Source organism: Triturus cristatus, chromosome 3_2 (genome assembly GCF_964204655.1).
Source record: "Triturus cristatus chromosome 3_2, aTriCri1.1, whole genome shotgun sequence".
NCBI classification, from domain to species: domain Eukaryota; kingdom Metazoa; phylum Chordata; class Amphibia; order Caudata; family Salamandridae; genus Triturus; species Triturus cristatus.
This window is the reverse complement of record NC_140584.1, coordinates 805,361,759-805,377,778: the sequence shown is the minus strand read 5'-3', so window position 1 is coordinate 805,377,778 and position 16,020 is coordinate 805,361,759. Positions and strand designations below refer to the sequence as shown.

Here is a 16,020-nt window from a genome sequence, read left to right as displayed (position 1 = left end):
TAGCCTGGGAGTGTAGCAACCTTTATTGGATGGTTCTATGGATGCCTCTTTTGTGACCTGAAGTGGCTAAAAGAAGGACACATACATGTATATTCTTGTTTTATCGTTTTGTATTGAAATGTGATTTTTGGCAATGCTTTATTCAAATGTGTTGCTGACTGTAATTATTTGTTATGAACGCTTTCTTAACGTTAGCACTGGATGCAATGCTCTATTAATTATAATGATTGCAGGTGGATCATGGTTACATGAGCCAGTGATGGAGTGATAGAGTGATGCATTGCACAGGTGATTCCGGCCTTTAAGCGTGCTAACATTGATAAAATCAATAGGCCGGCTTGATTTAGAGTGACATTCTCCTATAGAGTTATGCTCTACATTGCATGGGAGAGGGGCACTATGATTTTTGGGGTCATGACCCTCTAGGGATCAAATGTAGTGTCATCCATGGTATTTCCACCAGCCTTATGTATATTTGTAAATTAAAGCATAGTATCAAATAGTGCCTATATGTGCAATAAATGTACTTTTCCTTTTCAAAAGAAAAAGCACAGACTGGACAATCGTTTATTAAATGTTATTATTGCGTGTGAGCGAATGGCGATTACTAGCCCACACCACCTCCCCTGAGTAGGCCTGAGACTGCTCTGTTTTCCTACCCTGAGAGAGTCAAGCGCTACAAAGCGATGGTTGGTTCCCAGTGAAAGGGTAATTGTGGAACCCTTTCTTTTGCAGGCTTCACAAATAATGGGCCAATTCCTAACATACACATTGGACACAACCCTGCTTGAAGAGGATGGAGATAATTAGAAATATGTAAATGAGTGCAGACTTCCTGGGCCACAGGGCAAATACATGTTTCGCTGGGTATAGAAGCCGTGATTTAGACCTATCATTCCTTCGAACGGCTGGATCCTCACCTTGCTTCTTTACTGGGGGAAGTACCACCACATTTTTTAAAGCATCTGATACTATGCCCTGGGTCAGAGATGTATTCATCAGGCTCAGGAAAGGACTTTTTATTGCTTTTAACACAGTCTTTTAAATTGCTGGAGAACAAGGGTCTAGTGGGGAACCAGATTTAAATGCCATCGTCCGGTCTAATACCCGATATTCATTTCACTCATGGAAGGATGAAAGACAAGACACATTTCTGCCAAGTTCTACTACTTCCCCACTTGGTGAATTAATCAGTTTCTATGTTGTTTAAGAAAACGTATTTTAATGTGTTGCACAATTCTTGCATGGAGGATGTACTCTGAGTAAGTCTCTTGACTGATGAGAGCTCATTCATGAGTTTAAACATATCTTTTTGTTTAATATGGGTCATTTTATTGGAGTAGTTTGCAGTTTTAGTTTTCTCTTGCATTCTGTTAAGTCTGCTCTGAATTTGATGTTGCGATACTCATTGGAATGAGTGTGTGTCCAAATGTCTTCAACTATAGTTAGTATGGACCTCGGCCGACACACGGCTCTATACTAGGGGACACGGAGCAGTAAGCCTTTTTAATATAAGAACGTTTTTGTACACGTACCAGATTACAGGACGCATTTTTGAGGCATTAGGAAATTGAGCACTTTAGTAAATGGGGCAGAGTCTGGGATGGGAATCTGGTTCCCCAGTTTCAAGGTTGGTGGCTCTGGCCTCTAATTGTTCATTCTCTACCAGCTGGAGGAGCTGGGAAGGAAAGTCTGCCACTGCATAATACAGCAAATAAAAAATATTATTTGACAGCAGTGAGAAAATGCATAATAGCTGCGGTAAGGCAAAAAGTTGTAAGTTACTTGTAATACATGGTTAGGCTCTTTTCAGGTTAGCTACCAACGCGTGTATTCATATCAAACAAAACCAAAACCTCCCCAGCCTCTCCTGGTTTCCTGTTTGAACTGTAACAAGCCGCACACCTGTGAGCTTCATGTTACCAGAAGGAAGGAGGCGTCGAGGCCGACGCTTGCAGGTTGGCATGTACCAGGGCACATGCCGCCCTCATCATTTCCAAGAGAATTTCACACAAGACCCTGGCACCCGGCAGTGGGTGAGAGCCTCAGACTGTCACCTGCACGTGAGCAGAGTCCGAGAGTGAATGAGGAGAATGACAGCCTGAAGAACTATCGAGATACAAGATAAAGATAGTAACGAGAGTGAGACAGAGTGGGAAGGAGGTATATGGACAAAGTGGCGTCATTTCAAGCTGCGACCCTAAATCTTTGCTTTCCGGATGTCTCTGTTTTCCATGTTTGTGCCCAAAATGATACTCTGGAGAATATTAATGGCTCTCGGCTTCCTTCAACTGGCTGTGTTACAAGGTAATTCCATATTTCCATTTCTTCATGAAATGTATTTCCTTTTTGTTCATTCCTCTCGTCTCTTTTTCTTTCTTTAGCTTTCTTTTTCTCCAACTGTTTTCTTTTTTGTTTCTCTTTACCTTCTTTATTTTATCCATTATTTATTTTTGTTTTTTTCTCTTTTTCGCAACTCCTCTCTATTTATTTTTAGTCCTTTCTCACTCTGTACCCTTTAACTTTTTCTTCACTGTTAAATTGAATTACATGTAATGCCACACCAGTTTGCATCTATGTACATTAAAGTTGCTCCCTCAGTTAAATAGAAAAGAACGACATTAGCAAGCCAAAACAAGGCCAATGCATCACCTGCGTGCAAAGTTACAATAACGTGTTTTTCTTAAAATCTATAGGACAGATATGTTTAAGATCACTTCGAGCCTGCGCGCATGAGTAATAATCCCTAAATTCAGACCTATATCGGGTTTACACAAAGGACGAGGCATCGATCCACATAAGATACAATGGCCTGTGATAAGCAGGATACAAATTAATACAACACCTTCACCCATGCCACTCCATATGTATTTAAGCATTGCATTGCTATCTTGCTGCTTTTGTACCACTCGCCTGAGAAATGGCGGGGAATAATAGTGTGAAATGATAAAGTCAAATGATAATTCTAGCTTCTCCTCATAATGAAATTGGCCAAATCACTCGATGTCCCAGAGCCTCTGTTTAATTATCTGTCAAAAATGGAAACTGGCTAAACGACAGCATTAAACAGACTACAGAAGCACACAGAGGGCTTGGTGGGATCATTTTTGCAGAAAGTGCTCCCGCTTGCAAGATGGAAGCATTGTCGCTGAAATGCATGCTGGGCCGGCTGTCGTATCATGGCGCGCTCTGAACGATTCATATTTTTTCATTAACAAACCCTGAAAGCAGACGTTTGTTTCTCAAAACCAAATGCCCTTGATCTGCAGGGAGTGTTCCTTGTCGTGGATGCCCGCCAGCTAAAGGATTTCAACAGTAAAACCAGTCAGTGGGACAATAATGCCCTGAACATCTCTATGCAACAAAAATGTTTCTAATTTTAGTCATTGGCCATAAATTGGTGACCAAATCATATAATGTGTCTTAGAGAGCTTCACTGGTTCATCTGTTTCTCATGAGCATGTGATCTACTAAACGTCTTAAAACGCAGGGGAAGGAGTGTCCAATGCAAATCCATTATACATGTTCTTATGTGGTGCATAACAGGACACCACTCTCTGTCAATAATTTGAAGACACATAGATGTCCATGTTATTGGAATCTGACATGCACCGCATAAGACGCAGTATGGACCTTATTCACTACTGCATATCAGTGGACATTTCTAAATGCAGTCCTATCGCAATCGCGTTTTTACGAAGGATCAAACAATTCCTCCCATGCCACACCATCCACTCCGCTGTACAAGCTCTTTTCCTCTCACCCATTGATTGCTCAAGCCCACAGGGTAAAATCCTTAACATCTTAAATGCAGCGTTTATTCAGTTTCCTGCATCGTCATTGGCTAATGCAAGTGCAACTAAATAACCCACCCACTCAAGCATCTACACAGACTCTTCCAGCTGTAAACCAACCCTACTTACGCGCGACCTTTGTGCTACCCACTGTGCTCTCCTACTCCTCTTGCTAGGTTAACACTAAATAAATGCACCCAACAAAGGGAAGAAATAAAACAAGTAACTGGGAAATGCTGCTTCCATGGGCATTATGCAAAACTGGGGACCCTATGATGACCTCATAGAACCTCCACTTCGATTACTGGTACATCATGCTAAGAAAGCCATGGCAACGCGAAGTCGGAAGGCAGCCCAAGTATTGGGGCTCAATGTATGGGGTAAAAGCGATGCAAGTTAACGGGAAGTCCTGTAGACTTCGATCTCAAATTAAACTAGGTGATGGCCACTTACAAGAAGAACCTGAGCATAGAGTTGAATCTGTGCCGCGAGATCCAATCTCATTGTACAGATGAGACTGTTGGTAAGTTCAAAACTGGTTCGGCCAGGGGACACCTGGTTAGGACCAGCGACAATGCAGGTGGCCTTGTAGGGCTATCTAAAGGAACAAAATTACTTGTACATGGCAGGGAAGGCCTGCAGTATTTATATAATAACCTAATCATAATAATTTTACCATAAGTAATGGAGAGTGACATGTTCAGTGGACTGATCAGTTACACGCTCGGGGACTGCCTGGCCCAGACACAATATGAACTGGCAAGAAATATGCACTTACCAGTGCCCATGCTTATTAGGAAAGGTGTACTATCATACTGGTCACAATAACTGGTCGTTTTGTGACCAGTATTTGTTCAGCCAGTATGGAATTTTGAGAGCCAACTTATGGGTAAGTTAGCGCAATTCTGAATTCTATTGAGTTGGAGGCTGACCTACCTAATTAATATTCATTAGGTAGGACGCAAATTGTCACTCAATCTGATTGGCCACAATCACAAGGATGGGGGTGGTCTGCAAAGGTCATGAGATGGCCATGCCTGTGACAGTTTTAAAATAAAGTCTGTTAAAAAAAGAAAATAGCCCATTTTACTCAACAGAAACAGGGATGCGTCACACAAACTTTTTAAAAACGTTTCTGTGAGAGTTTGCAATGGCCAAAGAGGGCACTTCTCCTTTTGCCAATGAGTTACCACTCCCTCTTGGTGGCCAGTAAACTTTCAACAGTTTGATGCCAGAATTATGTTTGCAAACCTTTGATACATTTAATACTGATTTGATATTTGGAAGGGATGCCCGAAACACAGCCCTTCCAAATACTACAACAATATTCATTTGCATTCATTGTCATCAGTTATGTTATCAATAATGTCATTTGACACGTCAAAAGTGATGTGTTCTGTGAGGTCATAATCAGTGCATAGCGGGATGAAAGTTATAGTTAGATCAGTAAACCCTAACATGAAGCTCAGTGTTTATTTGGTTTCAACGTGTTAGTTTTTATCAACACCTAATTATAATGTTACTTTAACCTTTTCTGTCAAAGCTTTTAAGCATATCCTATGCTTAAAAACTTTGATAGAAAAGCAGACATTTGAGGAGAACAAATTCAGAGTGTAGCTTTTCTCTTCTTTTTTGCATAATTTATGCAGCACTCTATGCCATAAAAAGTATTGTTTTTATATATATTTATATACATATATATAGATATATGTATATTTATATGCACACATGCACACGGGCACACCCACACACACACGCGCACACCCACACACACATATATATATATATATATATATATATATATATATATATATATATATATATATATATATATATATATATATATATATATTGCATTTTCTTCGCCTTCCTTTCAAAGTTTTAGTTCATGGCTGATCTCTTTAATGTGCTACCAGTTGTACATTCATGGCCATGGCTAGCCAGTCCCTAAGTCTGCTTTTGCACTATTGCTCTGGTGTGTTCCTCTGGTCACTGGGCGCGTGTTCTTGAACTAATAAATCAAGGCGCTGCCTTTGACGCATTAGCCCTCTGTATGGTTAACAGGTGGTTGCACAGTGTCTGGTGCTACAGGAAATGTGCTATTTTATGTGTTTGTTCTCTCTTTATTGTAACTGTGGTTATATTGCTTTAGCAGCTGCCTGTTTCATGCACTCTGAGGTCTGGTCTTAGTCACAACAGAGGAAGTATGGGGTAAGGCACGAGGGAAGACCCCACAACCAATGCTGTTTGTAAGCAAGGGAAGCCCTACACACCATTCACACCCCAGCTCAACTCAGAGGGCTTTTCACACGGCAACTTGCTGAGTGGTCCATCTAGTAAAGCGTGAAATGCCGGGCGTAGATACATTCACAACAAACATGCATGGACTACTGCTGGACTCAAGCTGGTGTCAGAGCCCATGCCCTGGCGGTAACAGGAGACACGTCAGCACAACGCTCAAAGTCATTGTGGTCAGGAGGGCTGCAACCACCTCATGGTCCCTAGGGGCATATCATAGGAACATTTGGGTGTTGAGTCGCTGATTTCCAACAGCCACCAAAGTGGACCTAGATAGACGGTGTGACGAGCACAGGGGGCAAGAGCCGGGTTTCAAGAGGATGTCAGCTCCATGTTGTTGACTACAATTCCACCAAGTATCAAAGGAGGTTGAGCGTCTGCTATGATGACATGTGAATAGCTTGTATGTCCCAGGTGCTTATACCAGATAGCCTGGTCAGTTAATGTACGTGCTACGCAAGCGTTTGTGTGTGTATGTGGGATTGTGTCTCTCCACAAATCTATTTTTATGTTGTGTATATGCTAAAGCATGAATCTAACTCCAAAGAACCAGCAAAAGATTTATGGAACTTGATCATCTCAAACATGATGTGCTGTACATGCATCACTTACAATTTCCAAAATGTATTAAGGTGAGCAGGGCTAGCAACATGAGGTCTGATTCACAAATATAAACTTACACTTTTGTGTAAGTTTCCGTTTTTTTGGTATTCACAGACTGTGAGTTAATAGTAAGTTTACAGCTGCTTTGACTCTGCCGACAGGGCAGAGAACTCTGCAGATAAAAAGATGGGACTGTCCTATCAATATGAAGTAAAGAATAGCAACGTATACATCACAGTTGAGAGCAAAAAAGAAACCAAAGCAAAAAAACGAAAACATTAACAGTGTAAGGGGTTTAAAAGGAAGTGGCAAAATATGGCAAAATATGTGCATTGCAGCTGCATGGGGGCAGATTGCATAACATGGCTCCAGTGCCTTGCCAAAAAGTGTTAACTATATGTAATGTATATGTAAAACAGCAGATATAGTGTGGCATTTGCCACCTTTCCAATCGCATGTTCAATAGCCACCATATTCCCCTCCCATCATATTCCACACCCTATTGTTTATTTTATAGCACCTCGTGTTTGTGATGCTACAACAAATATGGTCTGTCTAAAATGTCCCATCGGCCTTTAAAATGGTTAGTAAATTGACGCCATGTTTTGCCTCACATAGGGTTGCATGACTGTCCGTGCAAACCTTTAGTAAATAAGGGCGTAGTCGGTATGAATAGGCTCTGGCTGACCTCAAACACTTTTTGCATCATAAAGGCTTTAATAAATCAGATTGTTCGAAAAGGATGGAACCTAACATTCGGACCCTCATTAAGAGACTTTGTTTATCACACCCAGTTAATATAGCATTACCAATAATATAGCTTTAAATTGGATAATATCATCTAGAAACAGTTTTTCTGCATTTTAAGTAAACACCAGTTTGCTTGTGCCAATAGACTTTAGACTTGGCCTTCTTATACTATGATATTGCCAAAGTGCAGAAGTGCTATGACAGGAATATAACAGTCTGGTCCAACTATATAGCATGGCATATGATTTCTACTTTTTTTTATAGTACTGAGTGTTTTTTTCTATTTTGTTAGATAAACTACTTTTCAGAAAGAAAGAATGAAATCTATCTTGAACATCTGTTCGCATAGGGCAGGTGTGTCCTACAGATTTTCAGGAAGGCACTACACATTTCAGCATATGTACCTATCGACAGTTAATCTATATTTTCTGTATTTATCCTGGAAATCTGGCATGGACCTAGCTCTCCTGGACCTAGATTGGACACCCATAATCTGTGGGTATGTGATAATTGGAGAAAAGATCTAATAACGTGTTTCAATTAACAAGTTATTTTATAATCTCAGTTTAATTTGTTTGGTAAATGACTCAAAGTCCATATCTGATTAATAGGATGCTTCTACGGTTCATCAATAAACCTCAAATTGCCTTTCTATACACAGTAGTAATCTAGAAGTAAAGCCTGTATATTTAACTCCATGGTTTTAAAAATATCTCATTAGAGTGAAAAGTCACATTGGATTGTTCAAGTTTTAGGAAAAATGCAAAAGATGATGGGAGGCATGCTTGCAAAATGTCTAGCCACTAGCAATTGCTCGGCGCAGCATTCCAACCCATAGTTCTTTTGCACACCATGCCACCTCAGATTAGACCCAGCCACATGTAAATCAGCCGTGACTGTGCTCAATAGGAAAAGTACAACCCGAACTGCCAAGCCAAGTCCACCATGAACCAGCAACTGAGGACCGGGTACATTTGCCCTGACAGTTCAGGACAGACTGCTCTCATGAGGAGCTGAGCGGAGGTGATTTGCATAGTGTGGGTCTTTGCCTAGAACAGCATGGTGGGAGAAAAACGATTGACTGGAATGCGGCCCAGATGGGTTGCCAGTGGCTGAGATTAAGCGAAGCATTCTTTCCATCACCTTGTTGTTGTTGCAGTTTACTCTTTAATTGTGATGTGTAAGCCCAGCCATGGCTCCCAAGCACACTGTGGCAAATGTCTCAAGCTGTACCTCACTAATAAGACCTAAGTAGGCCAAACTGGTCTGGGGTTACTTCTGATCTCTTCGGAAGGGGGCCTCACCTGGAAATTCAGGAGACAGGCCGCTCCCATTAGGAGCAGAGTCTTCACTGATTTGTATAAGGTGGAATTTTTTTACAGTGGCATGGTGGGGAAAAAACAATGAACTGGTATGCATCCCAGAGCGATTGCGAATGGCTGAGATTAAGTCATGCATTCCATCCATCAACCTGTTGTTGTGGCAAGATATTTAAAAGGCTCTCCTAATGTTGAATTGTGCTCTCTCTTTCTTGTCATTATTGTTCTTAGCTATCTTGAGTACACTAATTACTTTAGATGAATCCCAGATAGGCAAAGAAGAGGAAATATCTCTATAATATAAATTTTAAAAATTCAGACTGGGGTGTATGGGAGACTGAAGAAGGGGACTTCTCTTCTGATGAACATACATTTGCAGATTTCAAGATATTCACCATCCCTAATCTGTTAGAATTGTATACACTTAGTCAAGTAGGTCCCTAAAAAGTTCATCAAGGAATGGCTGCAAGACGGGCAGAGATTAGAATAGTAGTGCACTTGAAGTATGCTAGGAGACAAACTTTGTTAGCGCTGAAGTTACTGTTAGGCATTGAGAACTCTGCATGGTTGGAATCCTCAACAATCTTGAACATGAAGCTGATGAGAAAGGAAGCACATGACAAAGTGGGGGGGAATTGGGAACTACAAGACCAGGAAGTCTTTCCAGAGTGGAGGCCATGTGAGCAAGAAAAAGAAGCCTGAGAAGCAAAAGTCTCTGCTGAAAAAAAGTCCCTAATGTAAGGATTAGAGATGCTGTCTCATGAGGTAGAACCTAAGATGAAGGGAGCTGTAAAGTGCTCTTGACTGTCATTTTGTGACCCACTAGTGGAAGCCTTTATGGAGGGATTGATGAGCAAAGGCCCAGGAACCATCAGCGAAGAAAGCACTTCCCCACCAGAAGATGATATAATACTAAAAAAATGTCACAACCTGGGAAGGTTGTGTTAAAAGGTTAAACGATGTGATGCCAGTCCACCACTCTCCACCACAGTGATCTGCGGGATGAGAAGGGAACAATCTCGTCTCACAGTGATTCAGGTGGATGCATGCTTCTCTCTCTGCCTACTCTTCAGAGGTGCTAAAGAGCCCATTTTTGCCACTGGCACAGTTAGCCTGACTATGCTGACAAAGTCATACAATTAGACAGAGAAACTGATACGAATGAAAAAATCAGAACAGTTTCCATACCAATGCATCTCATTTGACGCTCTGTAGGTAAAAGCAGATACCGAACCCAGGAAGAATACGTAGACCTTCCTCAAGCTGGCAGTTGTGGTGAGTACAGGTCAGAGGGTTCAGGCCCAAGGGTGTAGCTGAAACTATGAAGTAAAATAGGAAGAAGGAAACACATGGGTTAATAGTAGGAACTTGTTCCTGTTACCTAACTCCTTGAATCTATGTGCTGATGCAACTGGTTAACCATTGTTGTCTAAAATAGAAGACCTGAGTAATGTATCTTAGCCCCAGCCACCCCTGACCAGTCCTCCAGGCTTTCCACATCTCTAGCCTTCATCTCCCTTTCTGTGTACTGGTTGCTCTTTTACTTATTTTTTCTGGCCCTCAGGCGTTATTTTCACGATTCTTGACAGTCTTTGCCCTTGCAATTAATCTCCCTCCCTTATTGTATTGCTGGTTTATTGGGGAATCTTTCAACAAATGTTATGATTAATCTAAAGCATACTCAAAGAAGGTGGGTTCCCATGACCCATCTAAGGCATCATGGGGCACATGTATCAACATTTGTAATAGTGATTACCTAATTGAGATTTTCAGCGAATGGCAATTAGGTAATCTCTATTACAAATGTATGAAACTCCAAGAATTTCATAGAGCGATTCATAGGGGATCGCAAATTAGCCTACTTCATTAATATTAATGAGGTAGGTCTCAACTTGCGACCCCCTAAAATTGCAAAAATAATGGGGATGGTGGCCTTCTGGGGTCAGCAGACCACCATGTCCATGATTGCTTTTAAATAAAGCAATCTTTTTTTTGTTAAATGCAGCCCATTTTTCTTAAAAGAAAACGAATTGCATTTAGAAACAAAAATGAATAATTCACATTTAATTTTTTAAGTGCAGGCAGTGGTCCGTGGAACCACTGATTGCTCTTTAAAAAAGTTTTTGCATACATTCACAAAAGGGGAGGGGTCCCTTGGGGACCCCTTCCTGTTTGCGAATGGGTTACCACCAACTTGAAGTTGCTGGCAAATGCAAATGTTTTGCGACAGCATTCATGGTCACAAACCATTCATACATACCGCAGCGATTCGATATTTGTAAAGGACGCCCTAAACATGCTCCTTCCAAATACCGAATCGCAAACCCATTTTGCGATTCGGTAACAGGTTACCACATCGCAAAATATGGTTTGATACATGTGAAAAGCATTTTTTTATATTTACAAAAATGCTTGATACATGTGGCCCCATAACTATTCCAGGCTATTCGATTACAAAATACCCTTTCGAATCAGAAAATCCAGGATCACCTCTGTCTCTCTTTCTTGTTAGCTTTGCACATTGATGACTGGAGGTGTTGTATTCTTTGTATTCCCCTGAGCTTATTTTCTTCTGGGGATATGGAAGACTGGATGAACCTTCCAATGATCTGACAACTGCTGAAGTGATGGGCCATTTCATATAACCTGACCCCCTGGCAACAGTACAAATACAGGATCATATTTATGTATTTTGGGATGCAAGGTAGCGCAGCAAGTCATCTTGCTGTTCTGCCCTGTTTCATAGGTGAAGGGCAGGAATGCGCCGTTATTTATCCAAAATGCAACATTCCTGGACTCTTCCCTTCTGGCAGTCCAGTGCCAACACAGGCACCTTTGCACCATGGTGCAAGGGTGCCTCCGTTGTATGCAGGATTGTTTTTGTGCAGGAAGGAGCACCTTCCTGCACAAAAACAACCATGAGAAGCATGTTCCTCTTTCTATGTGTGCTGCAGAATATAAAGAGGAATAAACGAGTAGAAATAAAGATATTTCTCTTCTTAGCGAATCTCCTGTGGCGCATTCCCAGGTTTACAAGTCTCGTAAATCTGGAAATACGTCAAAAACCATGGGAGATGCATGGGAACACCGACCACAAAGTCCATGGAATGCCACCCTTTAGCAGACTAAGGCAACACAGCGATGTGCGCTGCGTTGCCTTACTTCAGATTTTTTAAGCCATTCAAAGCCACGCAAAATGGATTTGTGTGGCTTCAAAAATCTGATTTAGAGGTTTGCGTCACACATGTACCATGTTGCGTAGTGCACAAATGATGCAACACTCTCTTCAATATACCCCACAGTTTCTATTCTTTTCAGTGTTCTCATTCTTCTACTCTCAATGTTCTACATGCAGAGGCGATCTTCATAACTCGTCTCATCTGGTAGGGCTATTTGTCACAAGGACAAAAGTGTCTTTAAATCACCTCTGAAATCATAATAGAAGGCTGCTTCTACTGCCTCCTTGGTCCAATGCATTTCTGCCCTGAGTTGCTGAAAATGTGTAATATATAAAACAATTCCTCTCTTTCCTTGGTTTAAATTTAACAATCTAAAATGACCATTCTTTATTGTCTGTGGACGGTCAAATACCTTCACAAACTGATCCACAGCATGTGCAAATTAGAGAGAAATTTGATGTTTCCATTGATTAAATGATTACTTATTTTGCTAAATACAAGAGAATAAAGGCTATGTTAGTCATATCCTTTGGAATACCCTGTAGTCTGTTTTGATGATTTTAATTTGTTGTGGATCCCGGACATATTTGTTGGGTGGGGCTAATCAGGAGGCTGAACTGGGAATGCAAGTCCTGGTTTTACACAGAGGCTGCAATGAGCCCATGGTAGTACCCTGGTACTACGGTTTCACACAAAAAAGCTGTTTTTACTTTTGTAAGTAATATCAGAACACAAATATGGCCCCCAACAAGGACCTGGGGGTCAGGGTACCCCTACCCTGCCGACTTATTCCCTATTCTTATTTATTTTCTACAATTTGAGAACTGAGTCCCCCAGTCATAAAATGGCATGCACAACTTTCTCTTCATACGGCAACACAGTATTACAGTGGGAGTAGAATACAAGCAAATCATATCATGTTTTCAGCTCGTGGTACCGGGGGACTTCATGAAAGAAATGTAAACAAACTGCGTCACTAGATTTGATACAGTTTAAACCTTAATTTCTCAAAAACGACTGAACACATTTACACCAAATCACAAAAAAGCATACTCTCTGGATCAAAGGCAAGCTTTCCGCCAATTTTTATGCAATTCCGTTTAGCTGTTTTTGGCTGTGGCTGTGTCTAAAGTTCCTATGAGGACATGCATGAGGAAAACACATTTGGGGACAACCACTCCTTTTCCTCGGACCTCACTTGACAGATCACCTCCAAACTTTCCAGGAAGGAGCTGAGCTGTATGAACTTTGTTTTGGAACGTTTTCTGAAAAGTCGTCAAATGGTGCTAAAGTTATTAGCAAACCAAAAATCCCATATTTATGGACACCTGGTCCTTACTATAACTACACAATGGTATATGTATATTGATATGTAGATATATATTACAGAGTGGCAGTAGCCACTCTGTAATTACAGTTAGGGTTCCCAGTGACAGGAATACCTTCTATTTTTGTGTGCTAATAACTAGGCACCCTTTTAATGAATCTCCACAAAACTTTGCAAAACTATTCCCTTTTTTACATTGGCAAATTATGCAACATTTTGTAGTGATTCGTTAGGGGGTAGGGTGCAGAGAAAAAAATGGGGTCCCAAAACATCTTTTTGAACCAATGCATTTTCCATAGACATTTTAGACAGACTTAACACCTAAACAGCTGAACATATTTTCAAGAAGTTTAGCAGGAACATTTTGGACTTATAAGGCACTAAAACTTAGTGATATCTGTTGCCTCAAAATATTGCAAAATTTGGCGAAACACAGCACATTTACCACTGTATTTCACAGTACATGCAGATGACAAGGCAGTATATCACTGGGTAATAGTTCAGTTCATGTAACTTTATTTTGCCCACCAGAGCCATAAAAGTACATGCAGATAAAAGTGCATAATAAATAGATAAAACAATATATTCTAACATAGGGGCAAAATCACATCTCATAAAAGAAGTAAAACACTCATGAAGCTGATTAGGACAGCTTTGTAAAACAAAGCAGTATATGCAAAAGTGCAATTATGTTACAAGAGAAAATACAAGAGGTGCACACAAATAGTACAGCAATGGAGTTCCATATGAACAGAACAAACACCATCATAATGCTAATGAGGAGGAAGTACCTTCCTCCTAAGTACTGAGATGGCTCCCAAAAACTTGGCAACAGAGATGGTATATACTGGGCGTCTCTCAGAATACAAAGAGCTACAGAGTGTCTGTGCACACCTGGCAACCTACAAATAGGTGCTAACCAAGTTCTGAGGGGGCAAACACAAGCTGGACACGCAAAAGAAATATGCAACACTCTCCTCAGAGGAGTTAACAACCAAACAAATAGCAACTCCTCTGTTGACCCATTTGGAAGTGAACTGTCAACGGTAGGGCGCCCACTATTGGGTAATAGTTGTGTTTACAAAAGTAAAAGGCAGCTATTTTGTTTTATCCACACCTTGGCTGTGTTCTAGTTTAGAACCTTAGATATAGGTAAGTAGTAGGTCTTATATTTTTCCCTACCTATCACTATTTTCTTAAATTAGTAATAGGTAGCGAAAATTAATTGCATTTTTGTATATGTTTTCAAAACAAAGTTACCGAGTACCGCAGTACTACCTATGAAGAACTGCAGCACTTAAATTGTTTTTTAAAAATTACACTATACTACATTATATTTCTGAAATATAGTGTACTACATTTTATTATCAATTTCTAACAGTTAATTCTTTACAAAAAAGTCTACGGAGTACGTTGATAACACTTACAAATTACTGTGCTCCTTATTTTGTTGAAAAATTGAAAATACACAGTAACACACTATATTTTACTTATATAGTGTACTACAGTGCATTTTTGTATTTTTGTATTTTTTGTATTTTTTTCTGTTTCTGTAACTACCATGGTACATTCTAGGTATTAAGTGCATTACTCTGTAAGTTTAAAAAAAAAACATATATAGAAAAATATAAATTAATTTCCATACCTATTACCACCTTAGTAAAGTGGTAGTAGATAGGGGACAGTAAAACCTTCTTACCTATATGTCAGGCCTTATCCCAGAACACAGAAAAAGTGTGGTAAAAACAACATGGCTATCTTTAAGTTTTGAAAACCCAGACACGACACTCCACACTATGGCACTCCACTTTACTCTTCAACACACTACTCCACTCTATACTACTCCAGTCCATGCAACTCCATTATACGCTATTTGACTGTACGCCAGTCTACTGTACACAACTCTACTATATGGTATTCCACTGTGCGCCACTCCACTGTGCACCACTACACTCTACACCACTCCATTGTAAATTATACCACTCTGGGCCATGCCACTCCACTACACTCTGTTTCACTGTATGCAACTCTACCCCACTCCACTCTATGCCACCACACTCTATGCCAGTACATTATACACCACTGCACTGTACTCTTTTCCACTGCTATGGTATTCTACTGTATGCCACTCTATTGATGCTATTCCCCTTTCCACCACTCCACTTATTGCTATTCTACTGTATGCCACTCCACTCTCTGCCACTCCACTATTCACTGTTCAACTCCTATGATATTCAATTGAATGCTACTCCACTGATAACGCCTCCACTCCATGTCACTCAACTCCACTCCACGGTATGCCACTCCACTTTACGTCACTCCACTGTATTCTATTCCACATTATGCAACTCCACTCTAAGCCACTCCACTGTACACCAGTGTGCTCTATACCACTCCACTCTATGCCATTCCACTCTATTCCACTCCATTCTAGGGTATTCCACTGTACAACACTCCACTGTATGCAACTTCACTGCACTATGCGCTATTCCACTGTACGCAACTCCACAGTAGGTTATTCCACTCTATGCCGATGCACTCTACAACGCTCCACCTCTCAAAGCTATTCCACTCCACCATACGCCACTCCACTCCCTGGAATTCCACTGTATGCCACTTCACTGTATGGTATTCCACTCTACGTCACTCCATTCTACTGTAAAGCATGCTACTCAATTCTACACCACTTCAGTCTATACCACTCCACTGTACACCACTCTACTGTTTGCAACTGCACTGTACACCACTCC

At 40.7% G+C, this 16,020-nt stretch overlaps 1 protein-coding gene across 1 annotated transcript in view; it reads left to right on the top strand.

The window, feature by feature from the left end:
- Positions 1 to 1,901: 1,901 nt before the first annotated feature.
- The window catches only part of CD28 (CD28 molecule), a 174,651-nt gene continuing 160,532 nt past the window's right edge, over positions 1,902 to 16,020 (top strand). Inside the window, exon 1 of the mRNA XM_085648931.1 lies at positions 1,902 to 2,307. Coding sequence (XP_085505057.1) covers positions 2,220 to 2,307 — 88 coding nt within the window. The 5' untranslated portion in view covers positions 1,902 to 2,219. The remainder of the gene's footprint in view (positions 2,308 to 16,020) is intronic.